The sequence below is a fragment of the Sylvia atricapilla genome, chromosome 1 (assembly GCF_009819655.1).
Source record: "Sylvia atricapilla isolate bSylAtr1 chromosome 1, bSylAtr1.pri, whole genome shotgun sequence".
NCBI classification, from domain to species: domain Eukaryota; kingdom Metazoa; phylum Chordata; class Aves; order Passeriformes; family Sylviidae; genus Sylvia; species Sylvia atricapilla.
The window spans coordinates 131,375,291-131,395,955 of record NC_089140.1 but is presented as its reverse complement, the minus strand read 5'-3'; the positions used below and the strand labels follow the sequence as shown (position 1 = coordinate 131,395,955).

The window sequence follows — 20,665 nt, the reverse complement described above, 5'->3', positions numbered from 1 at the left end:
GATCTGAAGCAGCAAGGAAAAAAAAACAACAACTTTAAATATACCTATGTCTCAAGCAATAAACATATTTAAAAACCTTCAGTTGTAGAATTCTGCTGTGCTATTGACTTTCATACGGAAAATGTATGAGCAGCACATGTAAAACTGCTCAAATCATTTTGCAGTTAAACAAACAAGCACATGCCTAGAGGGGACAGAAGAAAGTAACTGGCCTCCTGATGATGAATAGCATTAACTTGCTCTGGCTTGCCAAGTCAGTGAGCGGTGTGAATTTAATGGCAATTAGCCCAGATCAAAGTTGAAGTACCATGAACAAAGTAGGTAAAACTGACAATATCAAAGAAGGGAAGCATATCATGAGTGAGTGAAAAAAAAAATTACTTAGATTTATTTATAATGTTTGCAGCTGTTAATGAAAAAGGACAGAGCTTTACAAAATGTTTGTTTTCAAAACAGTATTACTGATTAAACAGATTTCCAGGAGACCGCTTTCATGGGTAAACTGGCCAAAAAACCTGATAGTGAACAAAAATATTCTCTAATAGCTTCTATTGTAGACACACCGCACAGAATGGTATTTTCTCAAGAAATTTAACTGTGACTCAAAGTCACGCATTCTCCCTCCTACCTGGCAAACAATTTATTAGCCATTGAAAGCAACAGAAATAGTTCACAGGTGTCAGAAAGAGGCAGAAAAGGAGAGAATTCATGTGTTTTACGTGCAGTAGGCTTTAGGGATTATTAGTAATAGGAAAAATACTCCTGTCATTAAATCTACATGTCTTAATTAAGAGTGAAATTTAAAAAGCTATAAATGTAAAATGTGCATGAATGATCTGAAAAGAACAGCTTTAGTTTTTTGGATTTTTTTTAAGTTTAAGGAGACCTCCACTTCCACATAATATTAGCAGGAATTAAATTTCTATTTCAAATATTAGATGTTTACAAGACCTACAGCATGCTCACTAATACCTAACTATTATCACTACAGAATTCCAGTCTTCATGTGATACCTTCCAACTGAAAGTCTGAAAATATTCTCACGGCATTTCCCACAGAATTTCACATGGATGTTAACATATATTTTTGCAGATTAAATGATACATAGAGAAGTTAAATAATTACCCAGAAGCAGGAAGTTCATAGAAGACATTGGAATAAACAGAAGATCCCTTCTTTCTATTGTAATCACTCTCCTACTCCTTTAAGAGAGGTAAAATAATACGCAACAAAACCAAGTTGCAATCTGTTTGAATCAAGTGTACTGAAGTTAGGCATAGAAAAATGGTCCGGTATAATAAACGGCAATATGTGTTTGACCATAAGCTTAAGGGTAAAGACCCAGAAGTACTTTAGCAATTATTCAGTGATGTTTATGAGAGATTTCCTTGAGCAAGGACTAAGTTTCTCAGAAGATCAAAGATAACTGGTGTTACACTCTGCCCTAACCAGACCCAGATTCACACTTTCCATTACTTATTTACATTGATCTTATGACTATTTTTATAGATCCATCAGAATAAGTGTGCTTTTACTCTTTTACTAATATTTGTTTAATTAAGTTAATTAATTACAGGTTAACTGAAATGTCGTACAAAAGACCTCACGCAGCTTTCAAAGTGTACTGGGAATCCTAATCCTTTTTTTTTCTTTTAACTAGCAGTAAGGATGAAGTCAATAAATTGTCAATTAATAACATACTTGCTTTGATGGCTCTTCAGTAATTTACTTTCATACCACTTCATAAATTTCTTAGGAAAACTTCTGGGATCACTGATACAGTACCCCTGCCATGGGAAAATTTCGTTTAAATCTGCTCTACTGCCAATAAACCAATAAGACTAACTGGCTGATAATCCTCCCACACTACACTGTTTAGGTATATGCACTCAAGCAGCAAAAGTTTAATTTGTTCCACTAATGGCACAGAAAACTACTCAAACTTATTCACCATATAAATTTGAACTTCAGTCTGCTACTTTTTGTTACTCCTTGGGCAGAAAATTCAAGCTATTGGATGCTTTGTAATTCAGACTATTTTATCTTTTCCTTGATTCAAAGCATAACAATAACAATGGACACTATCAGCAACTAAATATTAAACTGCACTTCACAGAAGAAACATAGTAGAAAGTCAGAATATTATTTGCATTGGCACACTAACATGCAAGGCACATTCTGCTGTTCTAAGTAGGTGTAATATAATTCTGAAACTACTAAAAGAAGCAAAGTTAGCTGCCTGGGACATAATTCAAGTTGCCATACAATAGCTTTTGTTTAGAATTTCTAGTGGGATAACAAGTACTTTATTAGGTACAGCGTATTTGTTCGGAAGATAATTTAATTTATAGAAGCACAGGAAGAATTTAGTAAAGAAGCCATATAATGCTAAAAATACTGGTTTTCTCTAAAGTTGTAATGATAGCACTGATACTGATACACTGAAATTAAAATATCTATTGTATAAAAGATAATTTGGCATGCAAAGTTCATTGAAAAGTGCTGCACATGTTAAATAGTCATGACAGGACAAGGCCAGGTAGAGTTCCTTAAAAGAAGTAAGAAAAAGCTATGAGATTCTAAGATATTTTACTATTATCCTATCTCATGTAGAAAAATTACCGAAAGGTAACAGGGAAAATTCACTATGCATATATACTTATATGCGCACACATATACACACATATATAGAAATAGTTATACACATATACACTATATTTTCTATCCCACATATATTAAGGAGAGTTTGTCTGCATTTTTCTAAAAAATGTCAATCACATTGCACTGGTACTGACAGCAAATAGGTAGAATTTGTCAAAAAAAAAGTGTTTGGCTAGCACTCTTCCTGGGGTATGAAGAAACAGCTGGAGATTTTCCAAACGGACTGACTTATGGATAAAGGAATTAAAGAAATTGTCCTTCTGTTCCAACAGTAATCCTCTGGGAAACAAGAACATCTAGAGCTATAAAGATTTATATTTTCTCTGAAGTTGCAGCCCTATAACACATTTATAGGGCTACATCACAAATAGACCATGGACTACACCATCATTTTTCTAAGCTTTCCTCCCAAATCTCAACAATACTCAGATTACTTTATTCATAGATACAATGAGAATAGATATTTTATTCTCTCCTTACATTTACATACATGTATAGCTAAACACAAAAACGTTTAGGAAAATTATACCAGCTGTCTGGTAAGTATATATTCCCAGTTTTCCCTAAATAAGATATTGATCCTGGCCCTTCTGAATTCTAATTGTGGCATTCCAGTTTAAGAAAACAAATAAAATTCTCTGAAAAATGGAAATAAGTAGGACTGCAAGCTGGGCTAGTTTCACATTTTTACTAGTTAGTTGTTTTTTTAATTATTATTATTATTTACTATACTGTTTCTATTTCTCTGATATAGAAAGGATCCTAGAGATCCTAGAAAGGCTTGCAATGTTCCAATGGTGGTGAGAGTCACAGCCCTGTTAGGTGTGAAGCCCAACCAACTATGTACAGAGACTGGGTCCAAGGCTCAGGAACACACAAACAGCAGTCCTCCATGCTGGCTGCTCTGTATGAGCCAACAACCACCCCTAGCAAAGAATTAAGGAAAAAGAACATGCAGAGGTACCTCTACTACACAGAAGTAGAAGATCTTTGCTTGCCCCACATTGGTAAGCATGGCAGGAATTCAGATGTTGCTTTATTTCCTTAAAGTCAGGTCTGAAATGCTCCTGTAACTGAGTCTGAGTTGTACTGGCTCCAATACAGCAGCATTCATTTGCAAGTGTTTCACTACGGGGAGACCTCACAGAAAATGAATGAAAAACATCTTGTTCCCTTAGCATTACCTCACACTACTTTTGTACAGCTATGCTTCTTAATTACCAATTTCTTTGCTCTTAAGAACAAGTGTTCTGGAGTAACTTACTTAATTCACATCTCAAAACAGAGAAACCTTTTACTGGAGCTAGCTGAGCAGCTCCTATTTGAGAAGGGATGAAAAACTGTGAGAGCTAAATCCAAATAGAGCCAAGCCACAGTAAAGGCCACAAAGATTGGTGCATTCCTACTGCAAACATCCCTCCATCATATGCTTGCAGCAGCCCAATAGAGAACCGCAGTAGAAAACAGCAGTGCAAACCCAACCAAAATGCTCCACTTTACACAACCATGTAAGATAAAATATTGTCCTCCCTGGTTATACAGAATCACAGAACTGTTTAGGTTGGAAAAGACTTTCAAGGTCAGAGTCCAACCATCAACCTGCCCCCTGCCAAGTCCACCTCCAAACCATGTCCCTAAATACCACATCTAGATGTCTTTTAAATGCTGTCAAGAGACAGTAACACAACCACTTCCCTGGGCAGCCTATTCCAATGCCTGACTGCCTTTCCAGTGAATAAATATTTCCTAATAGCCAATTGAAATGTCCTCTAGCACAAGCCATTTCCTCTTGTCCTATTGCTTGTTACCTGTGAGAAGAGACCAGCCCCTACTAAGCTACAAACTCTTTTCAGGCATTTTTTGAGAAAATTAAGGTCTTCCCTGAGCCTCCTCTTCCAAAGGCTTAACAACTCCAGCTGCTTCATCTGCTCCTACTATGACTTCCCCTTATTACCCTCTAGACCCCTCACCAGACCCATAGCTCTTCTCTGGACTTGCATCACCTCAATGTCCTTCCTGAATTAAGGGGCCCAGAACTGGACGTAGCACTGGCCACTGGTATGGCCTCACCAGTGCCCAGTATGAGGGGACAACCACTGCCCTGGTCCTGCTGGCCACACTATCCCTAACACAGATCAGAATGTCGCTGGCCTTCTTGGCAACCTGAGCATGCACTGATTTCCAACCAAAGCTTTCTGGTCAGCCATGTCAGACACTTCTCTGTCAGCTCATCTTTCTCAGCATATGGGTACAGGCTTAAAGATTTCCTTTTGAAATTATGTTCAGCCTTCCTGAACTCCTTTGTTCCTCATGATCCCCTCCCAAGGAACTCTTCCAACCAGTCTCCTAAGCAGGCCTAAGTAAGCTCTTGGAAGTCCAACAGCAGATCTGCTGCTCCCCCACCCGCCTTACTTCTTCAAGAACTAAAAATTCTGTGATTTCATGATTACTGGGCCAAAGAGACCTTCAATCGCCACATCACCTACCAGCCCATCCCCCTCACAAACAACTCCCACCAATGCTTTGTTGTTCTTCTCTCTGACTCTTAAATAAACACTTATCCTACTGTCACCATCATTAAGTTCTAGACAATCAAAACGCTCTCCAACATCCAGAGCTACTCCAACATTTCTCCTTCCTTGCCTATCCTTTGTGAAGGGTTTATGGTAACCCCCTGCAGCACTCCAGTTGTGCAAGTCATTCCACTACGTTTCCATGATGGCAAGTAGGTCATAGTTTTCCTGCTCCACAATGGCTTCCAGCTCCTCCTGTTTGATGCCCATGCTGAATGCACTGACGTAAATGCACTTCAGCTGGACTATTCATTTCTGCTTTTTGTGGACAACAAGCCCTAATTCCTATGGAACCATTCTCAGGTCCTTCCATGGTTTCTAAAAATTCAGTAACCCTTGTGTCTTTGCTGCAACATGGATTTCCAACCCCAACCTCCACTGAGGAGGCAGACCAAAGGACCTGCTACCATAGCATACTGCCTCCAGGTTTCTCTGTAGTAAGCCTGGTTTTATTCCTTTCCTCCTTCAAATCTAGTTTAAAGCTCTTCCATAGGAGCTATACCACATAACTCTACTAGGGCTGCCTTGGAAAAAATATGAGTGAAGATTTTCAACCATCCTACTTCTACCTTTAGGGTGGATTATTCTCACCTCTTCATCTTCCCAGTAGCAGGAAGGAAGGCACGATCTCTGAGTTAGGGCCTAATTTGCTGCAATTGTGTAGAAAACAGATTCTCCTTCCATCATCATTGTTAGATAGTGATTTTTCCAGGAAACAGACAAAGTACAAGTCATCTCAATTCTACTTGTAACAGAAAGAATAAAAAACTATTTGACCAATTCCTGAATGATCCTTAATTAAGCACCCTTGCAGTCTCACCAGCTGCTGTGAGAAGATCATGAAAATCCCTGGATAGATTCAACATGGACTTTATTTTCTATCTCCTAAGTGCAACACAAAGTTCATACTGCCTTACAGATGTTCCAACATGCAACACTGGATGTTCATGCTCTCACTCACTTCTTGTCATAGGAACTTTTACAATTCCTGAAGTAAAAAGAAGAGTGTTTACTTCTATACTGGTGACTTGGGAAGTGTGAGAATACTAGAGAAACATCTGGCACTTCTAATGAAAAATCTCTGTTTCAAGTATAATGGGATGCACACCCTTTGGAATTGTGCAAGAATTTGAAGAAAAATTAAAGTGGACCAGTTAATTTCCTATATGTCTGTCTTTTCAAAGAAAACATGAAATCAAGCTGGGAAGACAAGGAACCTGGCAATGCCATAATCTGCCAACAGCAACAGCCCAACAGTCCAGAAATCCTTCTAATATATGGCTTTTACCAGCTATTATACTCTGATTTCCTTCCTGAGCACAAAGGTAGCATTTTTGGAATTGCTACCCACACATGTGCTTTATTTTGATATTTTACACATCCTTGGGATTATTTCCTCGTTACAAGCACAATAAAAGTTAGAGAAAAATGTATGTATTTTAACAAAGCAAATAAGATCTTCCAAAAAAGCTGGAACATTCTGTGCAATAAAATGTGCAAAAAAGCAAACAAATATTCTGATTCTTCAGTTCCAATAGCTCTAGAAAATAAAGTTTTGAACTGAGGATGTAATGACTACAATAATATTAAACACGGTTAGCAATTAAATGATCACACCTCCCTTCAGACTGAAAATGTAGACAACAGCTAGTAGCTGACATCTCATTTCAACATTTCACAGCTGCTTTAAAGACTCTAGGCATTTGGATGCATGCATGCATCTTATTTTCCCAGGATTTCAAAGTCCACATCCAGGCTGCTGCTCAGCCATTATAAATGAGTAATTCAAGTAGGGCATGACTGCTTCTTGTATTAACTTGATAAAGATGTTTCAGTCAAAGTGCATCAACAGTTGTGTTAAGTCATCCTTTTCACAGGCTTATGTTACCAGTCAAGAAAAAAAGATGTATTAGTGGCTTCAAATTATTATAAAAGTCTTTACACTAAACAAAATTAGTATTATGATTATTATATTTTATTACTCTTGTTTTGAAAAATACAAATATGCCTTAATAATCTCATTTTGTAATTAAAAAGAATTTAATCAACTGACTGCAACTTGCATCAAAGTTTCATTTCAATAGTTGAGACATGCAACTGCTTAAAGGACTGATATGTGCCCTTGAAAATACACATCTGTTTTCAGAAAGTTACATTCTATCTGTAAGATTTTCCAAAAGTTGATTTAAAACCATACTTTTTACATAATAGAGTCATTTTAAGCTTATCATTGAATAATGAATTTATTATGAAACATGTATGAAAGTAGTGTTTTGCAATAATTTCACTGTCTGAAAAATATTAATCCAGGGCTTGGGCTAATACATCTTTTGAATACTATAAAGACAGTTTGAACACATTTCACTTTCTTGTACAAATCTTGAGGTCACAACCTAAAAGAAGATTTCCTCAATACTAAATTCTTTTTCTCTTATGACAGCAAGGACATAAGAGAGCTCAAAAGTACAGAAGAGAATTCATATTCTCTTTTCATTAATTTATTTCCATTGAACACAGGACCAAACATGAACATAGTTACACTAAAAATAAGAAATATGTTGTACATATAATTTATGCCAAGCCCAAAGCACAAAAGATGTGCTGTATCAACTTTTACATAAACTGGACATCTGATTGATTACATCTATGCCACAGACATACAGAAGAGAAAATAATACTATCTAAGTAATGATCCATCATGATATGTGCTCCATAACCCTGCTCACTAATGCTGAGCCAGATACTGTATTTATTAATTCTTATATTCAATCATATCTTCTCTTATTTTTCAAAGTGCTATTTATAAAACTTTTCTATTTATAAAACATTCATTATTTTCCCCACTTTAAGGGAGAAAATTCCTATGACAGCCAAGTAATTTCTAATATTATACTTTATATTGTATTTACATAATGTTTGTTTAGGATACAATTGTTTTTATTCTAAAAGTAAAACAAGCATAGGTACTTTTGAGGGCAGCACGAGATGAGAAGAGGCAGTCAGCCAGTTGTTTATTCAGATTGTTAATTTGAAGATTTATGTTAGATATCTGAATAAACTTTATTTTCATTTGTTTGCATCATATTATTAGAACATGGTCTTTTTTCCACTGGCATGAGAGTTATAAACACTGAAATTCAAAAAGACATGGCCCAAAAGTCTGACTTCTTTCACATCCACCTTCCCAAAGGCAGTGGTCTATTATTCCAAGACTCCTGGACATGAGGCAGCATAGCCGAAGGTATTTCTTCAGCTTGGCACAAACCCCAGACAAGCAGGTCTACAGTGACAGATGGTGAACCCAGGCTGAATGTGGAAGAGCTGGTAGATGCAGACAAACTTACTGTAAGAGTTGAAATGTTTGGAACTCCCTGTCTCCCTTCCATTCCCATTGTCAGAATACACATTCACTGCATGATCATAAAACGTTCTCATCAGTTCAAAAAGTAGAACCCCAACATTATTTGCTATTCTGCAAATACAGAGTTTTCAAAATCTCCTGGGTGGAAAAATCACTTTTTTTTTTTTCCCCAGATCTGTCTACTTCATCTTGAAAATACATCAGAAATTAGGAAAACACTTAAGAAAGCCATAGCGTGCGCTAATAGGCTGTACTGCAAGCGGTATCAGTAATTTGCAGCACAAATGTGTTTGGATGGAAAGTGAGACGGCAGGTCAGCAAATTACTTTGCTCCAGCTTATGTTTGTCTTAACTGCACTGGCTGCAAGACCAGGGCATCACCTAGAATCTTCTCTTTCAGACATGACTTCTGAAAATCAAATGGTTGCTTTTTTTTTTCTTTTCAAAATGCCTTTTTTCTCTACTGGAGAGTGTAAATCTTATTAAAATTAAGAATTGAAAATATTTAGCTATTTAATTGAACTAGATATCCACTCTAATCCTATCACTGCATTTCTCAAATAGATTTAGCATTCCATGTGATACTGAGAACATCAGATAACCTCAAATATACCACATTTTTGTTTGAATTTGCCATACTTAAAACCTGTTAGATAGAGATACTCAACATTAATGGCTCACATAATATAGGTAAGCTAATTTTAGCTGTTAAGTAGAACTGAGAAGTTACACAGTGCACTGTTTTCCTGATACCAATTTTAAGTACTTCTGCCACCTTACACAAGTACATATTATGTATCTTGAACATATTACTTCTATTTGAATGCACAGGTAAAATGAAATTAGCTCATACAGCAGAGGAGTGATTAAATGGTCTAAAGGTTACAAGTGAATAACAGTTCCTGCAGCACTAATTTTTATGCTGCTTGCAGATTTCTGGTAACAATAGAGACCGACCTTGAGAAGCTTCACAGCACATGAAAACTAGTTTAAATGTTTCCAAAGTTATACACCTTAAAGATCGTCTGTCAACTATAGGAGTCTGTCCTGGATTGGGAGTCATCACAGAGCTTATCAAATTGAATTACAAAAAAAAAAACAAACAAAACAAAACAAAACCAAAACAAACCAAACCAAAATCCAATCCAAACGAAACCAAAAATTAAAAAAAAAATAAACGAAGCAAAGCAAAAAAAACCAAAAAAACCAAGCAAACAAACCAAAAAAACCCCACACTACTAAAATTCTAACCTGCTTTGCTTATCCTGACTGTGAACTGCTGCCATCTACATCAAACCAGCCCTTCAGCCACTTGGTCATGGCCCAACTTTAATTCCTGACCACAACTGGGTATTCATAACATCACAGGAAGGAATTTCTGTGGGAATTTCTGAACAGTAATGTTTGGGTAGAAAGGGACAATGTGGTTGAATATTCACTCTGACTGCATCCTAAGTCAGAAAAATAAGATTATCAGCTCATTTAAATGATAACCAGAGCACTGGAATTTTGGGAGTGACCTGTAGCAGTTTTTTGAACTGCTACAGAGCTGCTGAACAATGAAAATTACTGAAAAAAATTTAGATTAAGAACAAATATATTTTTATATAAAATAATTTCTGCATTAAAAATAAGATACTTCATTTAGTACTATTTTTTATCAAATGTGCTATGATTTTATTTAATTACTCATTACTAAAATTTAAAAAAAGCAGAAGTTGACCTAGTCAAAGCGCATTTACAATTTACCACCAAGAGTCTACTGATTTTCAGTTTTATCTATTTAGCATTTCACTACAAAAATGTAGTCATCTTATATGAATCATTTACATCACTAAAGAGGCAGTGAGAGCAGTATAATTCAATTATAAACCTGGAAATAGTTAAGACACTATTTGAAAATAAACAGTTACAGTCCCTTATGCCCATGTCTGGGAGGTGTCCAAATGGAAGTTAAAGATCCCATGGCATTTTTTCAAAATGGGAGGGAACTATACACTGGCCAACATATATTTTCTCAATTAAAAACAGATTTCAATGTCCAAAGCTATGTGTCAGCAATTGCTGAGAGCCTATACCTGTCACATTTTCAAAACACTCTAAGCCAACAATAAGTATCTAGTCACCTTGGTGAATAATGCTTTTCCAGATGCCGTAAGTGGGAAAGGTAAATGCATTTTCATAAAGAAAGGAAGCACAGATACATCAGCCTCTACCACTATGAAAATAGAAATTATCATTTGAACCCACATGTAGACTTTTTTTTCAGTAACAGAAGTGTTAAATATGACTTTGGTGGCCATATGGAACACTTTGATACTACCAGATTTTAAAGTGAACAGAAATCCAATGGAACACACATGCGCACACACACACAAAACAAAGGTAGCAGAAATAATCTCATATGCCATTCCCTAACTTCTACACATTTAATGAGTTAAAAGTTTAAAAAAGAAAAGGTTTTCAACAGCTCTTTTTTAGTTACTTTTACAGAATTTTCTAGGTTATGAGCTGTTTAAAGAAAAGGTAGAGAGATTTCCTTTAAAGCCTGCATACTTCTTACTATCCACCATTCAAGAGCTCAAATCTTTAACTGCCAATACTGAAGCTCAAAGTCCTATACCAAGAACTACAAGATCAGCTACGTTATCTACAGGCAGAACACTGTTACCCTGAGTTAAAAGAGAAGAAAGACTCAGACAATGAGTTTTTACAAAAAAATTATAAATCCAGATGAGATGCAGGCTTTTCAGTTCCCTCAGTCACGTATTTCCCAGTACAATGTCTAAGGCTCCTGCCATTTGGAGTTGTGTCCCCACCTTCACAGTGTTTTTTTCTTATTTTGCCCAAACTATTAATCTTAAGTGATTTCATTAAGGAAAAAAAAAAAAAAAACCACACACTGGAAAAAAGGCCAAAGTGCTTCTTTGACTAAAAAAATTACCCAACTTCCACAGTGCAATTGAACAGTACATCTCAAGGTCAGTCAGGATTGAAAGAGTTCAGGGAACGCTACTGCAGAGGTTAACTTCCTAACAACTTGTATGACAGTGCAGGCTTTTTACTTTTTTTAAATATCGATTTTTAAAGTAAGATTTTACAAAACTCAGAATCCTATTTAATCACAATCTCAGAATTCTAGAACACGTGTATTGCTGAAGGATTTATGGCATACTGAGAGAAACTGACCGCAACGTAAGCAGAGAGATGAAAACACCTCTTCCCCACGAGGATTTGCAGAATTACTTGAGGGAAAGTTGAACAAGCTGTCTTATTCCTGCCTTGCGCAATTACCTTTCTATAACCAGAACTTACTGGCAGTTGCCAGATTCATGCAACTCACTGGAAACAGTCTCTTAATCTAGTTAGCATAGTATAGTACATCCCTCCCTGCTGCTATGGACATGAAATCAATAATTGCAGCCAGCAGAGGAACAGGCTGCACTTGAGGACAAGTTTACTTCTTTCTTAGAGAAAGTATCAAGTGCTGGATCTTTGAAGACAGTAGATGCAGTGGTGATTCAAGCCTGGAAAAGTATTTGATATTTAACATGGCTGTAGTGCACAACATGGTGAGGTTGTGAAAACAATGGCAGAGGACAGAGCACACACAAACTGGTCAATTGTTAAAAGAGGCTTTTACTTTCTCGTCCTTGGTATTACTAACTTGGCATTCCACATAACCACCGTTACCAACCTGCTCTTCCCCACACCTTTCTCCCTTCCTGTATCGCTCAGCTGTACCACCATCCGCTGTCCTTGCCTGAATTTCGGCTAAACTTAAGATGTCATTTTGTTTGCTACAATCAACTAGTTGAAAAATCACCAGAGAAAGGGAGGGAGAAACTGCATTACTACAAAATACTTTTGCCCACAAATTCCGTCAGAAAGAAAACTTCCAAATACAGCCTTTCAGTTCAGGCAGTTGAACTGCTATTTTAAATCAAATTTTGAAAACTACAGGATGTTGCCAGAAATTTTTTTCTAAACATGTATACTTACCAAATTTAAATCCACCCTCCAAAATAAGCCTACATGAATACTGTGTTTTCAGTAACCCATACTATTAACATGCAGATTTTGCCAAGGAAAAAATATAAGAATAAACCAGATTTTAAAAGCAATTAAGAAGATATAAATGCTGTGCACTGCCTGAGCACAGCTCTCAAAAGACCAGAGTCCTGGCAACTATCATAATCCTTTTGAAATTGTGCATATTAAGATTAAAGATCACTTTGTTCCTCTATTCCCACAACTAGTTGGTATGGTAAAAAGATCAGTCTCCTAGTTTTATATGTAACATCTTTAACATTTGCTCTCCTTTCTGTGCATGTGATTAAATGTAACATTTTGAAATCCCAAAGTTCTGAGAAAAACATAAATCCTTGTCCACAGCTGCTGTTTGACTCTGGAAACACATGCATTTTCTTTTCAAGCATCTACCATCAAAAAATCCCAAAGGACTTGAACTGGAGAACACCTGCATCTCTTCATTTAGTTCCAATAACAGAGTCTAAACTTCAAAATTACAAAAATAGATGCTATGTTCAGCTGCAGTTACATTCTCCCCCTAATTCCCATGAACAAAAATGCTAAGAGCATGAAATCATTCAGGCAAGCTCTGTCATCGATAGGATAAGATTTTTTGCACCAGAAGCCCAGTGGGAACTTGATAGAAAACTGGCAACAATTACAGATAAAGTACATAGTGAAATCCTCAGGGAGAGAAAAGGAAATGTAATAAGATAGATGGGTATAATTTTTACACATTTATGTCCAAACCACAAATGTGAATTGTCTTTAATTATTCCAATATACTAACCATTTTTATTCATTCATTGTGTTAAATCTTTCCAAAATGCTTCAAATTAGACGATGAATAAACTAGGATTTTTTTTTACTTATTTACTTAGTACCACAAGGACTCAGTTAAATTAGAAGTTAAAAAATGTAATTGTTCCAGCTTTAAAATACAGACTAATATCTGCGGTGCAAGCAGTCAAAATTATATTTAAAAGTATGTCCATTACATGTTTTTTTCACCGCAAAAAGATTAAGTTAGGGGGCATATGTTGGTGAATATGCATAAAACCAAACATATCTCTAATCTCTCACCTCTTTTCTATTAAGTTCTAACAGACAAAAATCATGCAGTTTACAATAACAAAAAAGTTTATGTTCCTGTCGGTACAACTTCAATGGCAATTTTTTTTCATATCTGAAGATATTATTTCTTCAGCTATTTTTTCCTTTTGGTATGGCAAGGGGATGAATGGAGTGATCTTACCTAAATCAAAATACTGATAGAAGAAAAAAAATTCTAAAGTTTTTGTAAGTTTGAGAAACATATCACTTAAACAAGAAATACCAACTTTTATAAGGTTCAGTGTTTGCTCTTCAACCTTTAAGCAGCTTCGACAAATTAGAGAAGCCTTCCTGCTCTTGCTTTGCTCCACTGAGTGTACAAATTTAACACATATGAGCATGATACTAATACAAGTACTTTTGTTTACTCTCTTATTTCACTGCTGCATTACTGACTATTTAAGCTGATCTCACAGAAAATTTTATTCATTGTATTTTTTATTTTTGTTCCTCTTGATTTATTTGTAATAAAGCTGTCCATACACTGGCTGTGCACGCACTCCCAATTATTCAGTATGGCAAACCAAATAGAGTGTAATCAGCTCACCTCATCTATTCAGCAGCTGTTCATAATTAACCACTAACACCAGCATTCATTTTGAAATCTCCCTCTTCTCTCAAAGGCCAGGTGAAACAAACAAGGTCTGCAGCTTGCTCCCAGGGTTAATAAAGCTGGGGTTATTTCAGAGAAAGAGTAAGAAGACCTTCCCAAGCCCTGGGGTAATGGAATAATCTCCTCTCTTGTACTTATTTTATATGCTGCAGTTTAAAAACTGAGGAGCATATTCACTGAGTTTTACAACTACGCATAGAGATATCTGGGGCAGGTTTTCGTACAAATGGTCAAAATTAAAATCACAGCATTCAGACTTGTATTTAAGGACTAAAAATCATATTTACATTCTTTGTCCCTAAGTACTTCCTTTTCCATAGGCGGATCAGTTTTCCACGTGATAATGACACTCCATGCATCAAACATTACATCACTCCTGATGGGTAATTCTAAGTATTCGCACTTATTTTATACTTGTTATACACTGTATATGCTACACATCATATGTTCTAAACACTGCCCTTTTTGAAAGTACAGTTTAGAGCTTTTCCTCTGATGGTTGTACTCAATGCAGTATGGTACTGCTAGAACCCTGCTTCCTCTTCCTCTCAACAGTACAAGTGAAATAGCAAAAAGGAAGATACTAGTGTCAAACAAATCGCTCAGATTGTAAATACGTCCTCTTTGCAGGGCCACATACAGACAAGCAGTAAAAGGAAGTTGCACAAGCAACCTGGATCATATGATTCAAGTGATACAAGACAATAGACAGTTGCTGACGCAACAAGGAGAGGAGGAAGAACAGTCTCCTTCCTGTTTCCTTAGGAAATATGCCCTGACTTTTTCAAGAATCTCATGCCATTTGCACAACCTTCTCCTTAGTACTTTATACCCCAACAGCTGCTTTGATTTTTGATCAAGTTGTTTTCCATTCAATTTAATGAATTAATTAGTCTGAATACAAAATATTATATGCAACATTATTAGGAAAAAAATTCACAAACAGCCACAACTTCAGTACTGCACAATCACCTCCAGTAGTACAGCATTAAAAAAATCCTTTTACTCCCAAGGGATGAGTTTTTTCTGTGAAATTGTCCAGTATAGCTTTTTAAACTCCCAGAAGTGACTACCACTGACAGCAAATGCATTTTTATGCTCTCAAAGCACTTCATGTTTTCCCTACATGTAATTTTCACAGTCATAATGAAAATGATAGCCATATCTCCTGTATTAAATTGCCCCAGTTTCTTCAGCAAGTATTTGAAAGCAAAGGCTTTTGCTTCGCTGATCCTTTGCATAGAACCCAAGACAACTGAAACATTAATAATTCCTGGCTTAAGTTATGTTAAAAGAAACTAAAATCATTTGCAATATGCCATTCTTCCTGTTGACTGAGACCAAAGCTTTAGTAAATCACTCCGTTTTTTCCTCTTGTTTGTCACCCCTATCAGGTGCCACCTTACAGATCTAGAGGAGCAGAGCTAGAACCTGAACATGCAGGTTAGTCACTGTGTACATGGAATCCCTACAACTTTCCTGTGACACTGAAGGGGTTGGTGAAGTGTCCAGTACATTTTCAACTCTAAAATCATAACATTTTTAATGTATGCCCATTCATCTACAAAACAGGTGCCACAGACAATTGTCTATTGCAAAAAAAAAAAAAATATTTTCTATCTCAAAATCCCTGAATGTGAGTCTGGCCAGAACTTCGTTTGTCACTGACTTAATTCTCATAAGCATCTCCTGTCACAACCCATCAAGGACACCAACCATCTAACTGGACCATCTATAATACTGATGAGCAAAACTGCATGTGATCCTTATGACCTGTAACAAAAGCAGTAAACGTATAGTGTAGGCATCCACAGAGCCTTTAAGATACAATTAACAGATTAAGACAAAAATCAGAAAATTAAACAAAAAAATCCACAAAAAAGGTAAGAAATGTGACAATCAGTCATAGTAACAAACGTTGTTAAGAACATTTAAAAGGTATTTAAGTGAGTCAACAGGTGGAACAGATTTTAGCTTCTGTTTAAAAATGGATCTGAGTAATTCAGATATTATTGAATCATGAACTGCTTTTTGGCAATGCTTAGGAGCAGGAACTGAAGATAATTGTTATAAAAACACTGCTGTAAACATTTTCAACATGATGCTCTCCAAGAAACATAGAAGTACAATTACTGAAAAAATAACCTAACAACTGCTGGAGTGCACAGTGCTTACAAATATTTACTCTGCATAAGAATCAAATGTTGCTTACATATGCACATAAAAATTGCAATGACAGTAATAAACTCACTTTGCTTTCCAGACTAATGACATTCAAGAATCATTACACATAAAAAAATAGAGAAAAAAGCACACTTGGAAGTGTTCAAGTTACTTCTGTATTTAATAATATTGGCATCAGGTAATTATTTTGCTTTTCTTAACCTAAATACTTTTTTGGACTGTTTTCTTTCCCGCATTTCATTCCATGCCCAGCATGGCAATAGAAGAAGCTTTGAAAAACATGAAAGCATGTTTTAAGAAGCGCCACACTGACAGCAAAACTTTCCAGGTGTATTTCACAAACTACATGAGTCATTTTAAACTAGATACATTTCAAAATCATCACTGTTGGTTAAAACAGGCCAATATTTTGTTTAAAGACCACAGAAACCATAAGAATGTCAGGTAGAAGTATTCATGCCCACAAGGTCAACAACACCCTTAAATTTAGCCAAACAACTCTCACAAATTATTAACTTCTCATTTAAGGCCACCACAACACCAAATTTGATGAGGTCAGATGTGTGCCCTGCAGTATTTTTTAGATTATTTTTTATTGTTAACAAATTTTATGATAAAAAATTCTTAATAATAAATTATGCTGCAAATTTATAAGAACCATTTAGAATTCAGTATGTCAACTTCTGCATAAGAAGGCTGACCCAACACCAGGAAGACAGAATAGAACTAATATTTTCAACATGGATCCCACCTCTTCCCCCATCCCTTGCCTAAAGTTTGCAAAAGGTGCATATAATTATTTTATAAGGCAACTAAAGTTAATAAAGCACTCCTTATTGAAGGTGACATACATCAAAATGCAGCTTTTAGTTCTTTTGTCTCACAGTGAGCTAAAGTTATATTATAAGTGAGCAGTGTGCGTAGAAGATACTTTGACATTTGGCACATTTTATATCAAGCCCCTCTTTTAAAAATTAAATTGGATAGGGGAAATGTAATGTGATACCAGCTTAACAAGAGTTTTGTACTTACCAGAATTATGGCAGTAGTCCATATACTGTGGAATTTGGATTGTAAAGGCTACCAGATCTGGAGCTAAGAGAGATTCTGGCTTTCTACTCTCATTGAGCCATTTACTGCTGTGTAAGTCTCTGGTGTCCGAAGGGCCTTGAATTAAAGGAATCAGTTTCTCTTTTCCACCATCACCTAAGATAAAAATGCAATTCCTTACTGCTTTTTGTGTAAAAGATAAATTTTCAATACAAACATTCACTAATCCAAAGAGAACATCTATTAATTAACATTGTGAACACAGAACTAAAAGAGCAAACAGAAAGAGCAGCATCATATAAACTACTGAACAACCTACTTAATGTTTATCCCGTATATGTCTTGACATCCAGGAGGATTTCAAATAATGTAATTGATTCTTGATCAATTGAAAAGTAAATTAATCTTTAAAACAATAATTTCCTTCCCAATTTTATAAAATAATCTATTTAAACATCACCATGAACTCAGTGTAAAGACAGTCAATTTCTAATGTTCTTGACCTTAGCTGCTTTTATCCATAAAGGTATCATAGACATTGATAAGTTCCCACATGCTCCTCTTATTAAAGAAGTAAAAAAAAAAAAAAAAAAAAAATCACAGAGTCCTCAAAAACTTTACAAGTAAAATACACACCTCTAGCATTAATAGAAAATGAAGCATTAAACAATCAAGAGAATACATCAAAATTATTGTAATGATAAAGCTAGGTGAAAGTATTCTGTATTTCTCCTATTTCTTGAATGCTTCTAGATTAATATTTGTCTCAGCAGAAAAAAAAAACCACAAACTTTTTTTTTTTTTTTTTTTTTTTTTTAATTCAGTGTAAAATTTGACTATACCAAGGCAAGACTGGATCATCACGATATACTTACTAATAACAAAAAAACCCCAAAACAGAATACAAAAACCCCTCTCTGATTCATAGGAACAATGAGTAAATTCTTGTTTCAGTAACTCCCCTTGTAAAAAGCAAGGCCAATTCTCCTATACAGGCAATAAAGTTTTACATGGTCCAGCTGCACATACCTGGGGCTTTGGCACAAATTTTTATTGATCCCACGGTCCCAGAGGCACATTTGACCAATGATGTGCCGCAGTACTTCAATTCAACATTCTGGATTGAGCCCTCAAGAGTTGGCAGGGGATTCTTAGATTTCACACCTAATAAAAGAAAACTGCAAATGTACTAGCCTGTTGAATTTAAATATTTTTATATTCCTTCACCAAGGCATTTAAACTTAATTATATTTTAATTATCTACCTTAGATGTTCTTATAGCATTTTTGTTGTGATTCACAGGTTTTAAATGGAAGTGAAAGAATGCTGTATTTTGGGTTTTTTTAATACAAATAGTTATGCATGAAACATAAAGATACCATGAGGAAAACACACAAGATGGCTTAGAAATTGAAAAAACAAATATGCATATATACACATAGATACACTTTTGTTTTCACTTCATAAGTGCCACGTCAACTGTTCTCCTTCATGTTTTTATTACAAGCATTTAATTTCAGGATCTTCAAATGACTAAGTGTTTTCAGCTTTTATTTAGACAACAACATTTTACTCAGTAGCTATGTAAAGCATTAAATCCATGCAGCTGAGCAGTACAGAAGGCCAACGGCACACTTGCCATTCTTCAGCGGAAACTGGAGTTCAAGCCTTGCCTTGGGTCACAAGTGGAAATAAGTTTTGGTGGTCTTTCCTCAGCCCCCATTTGTGAGCACCAGAAAACTACTGCACCACTTGGAAGGAGTCAGTGCTATTGGCAGTCACTTCTGAAGAGTTGCCTAGAAATGCAGCAGAAGCAGCAGGGGATTGCACAAGCCAGCACTGAGATATGTTGGCAGAGCTTGAGGGCAGCCCCCCCAATACAGCCCCAGAGCATAGGTGGAGGAAGCCAGCCCTCCAAATCTGTACAGCACTGCCTATCACAAAAAACCACATAAATTCACTTGCAAATTAGAAATAAATAGTTTCAACACCTGTAAGAAGTATGAAAGGAAAAACTAACAGAAGTTGCCTTTTTTATGGGTTTTTTCCCCTCGTGCAGAAGCGACTTGGAATTTGTCAGTTAAAATTGGCAAGCAGCTTGTTAATTATGCAAACATCAGTATAATTATGGAACCATTTCCTCATGTAGGTAACATAGAATTTGTTCCAAAATCCATAATTATGCTAGGAAAATATTGTGGAATATCAGGTAAAAAAGCATTTTTATACATATTTCAAGATTATTACACACATTAAAGAAATGTAATTATCTACAGAATTAATTAGATTTTTTGCAAAATCTCTCAAAGACTTAACCCAAAGAACAACCTTTAAAACATATTAACTAGTAAGGAAAAATATCCTAAAAAATTATAGGGAACAGAAGATTTCAGATTAAACTTGGTAATTACGCATAGTTCACTGGGCCTATTCCAGTTCCTAAAGATTGAAGAGTATTTTGTGGTGCATATAAAACCATTTAGCAAGCAGTTCTTCTTGACACAAAAAAACTTCAAGTTTTTTTCTGGTAAAACATTAAAATAATTTCTGAATAAAAAGTACTTTCCAAGATAGAAAGCAAGAAGAAACATATGAAGGAACACACAGCATGTGGTAAAGCAGACTGGATCTGAAAGTAGGTTCCACACTCTAGGTATAGTTTCTTATCAAAATTTAACTGGTCTTTCATCCTTGAGGTAAGACCAGACCTTTCCTAATTTGTGACTCAGGAATGCTTCAGGCTCAAAGAATACTCACTGAAAATAATTTGTGTGCCTTCCATTACAACACCCCATCAGTTCTCAGTCTGAAAGATCAACTACCAGTTTGTGAACAGATCCTCGTTCCCATTTTTGTCCAGGGTAAGCCTCTTTTAAAGCTGAAATCCCCCTTTGATCAAAGGCATGGTATCTGACACAATGCATGAATTTCTCAAACAAAATGAGGATATCTGTAGGCATTTCTGCCTCCTCATAATTCCTATAAATTTGTGCAAAATATAGGCCATTGCATTCAAATTAAAAAATTTGTTTTCTCCATCTTCTACCAATTCCAAACCAAAAATTATTAAACTGTTAG

The 20,665-nt window shown here is 35.7% G+C and overlaps 1 protein-coding gene across 1 annotated transcript in view; it reads right to left on the bottom strand.

Annotated features, from left to right (window-relative positions):
• The window catches only part of VPS13B (vacuolar protein sorting 13 homolog B), a 429,788-nt gene that overhangs the window by 272,448 nt on the left and 136,675 nt on the right, over window positions 1-20,665 (bottom strand). The window contains exons 19-20 of the mRNA XM_066334019.1: window positions 18,617-18,751; window positions 17,570-17,743 (exon numbers count right to left, since the gene is read on the bottom strand). Coding sequence (XP_066190116.1) covers window positions 17,570-17,743; window positions 18,617-18,751 — 309 coding nt within the window. The remainder of the gene's footprint in view (window positions 1-17,569; window positions 17,744-18,616; window positions 18,752-20,665) is intronic.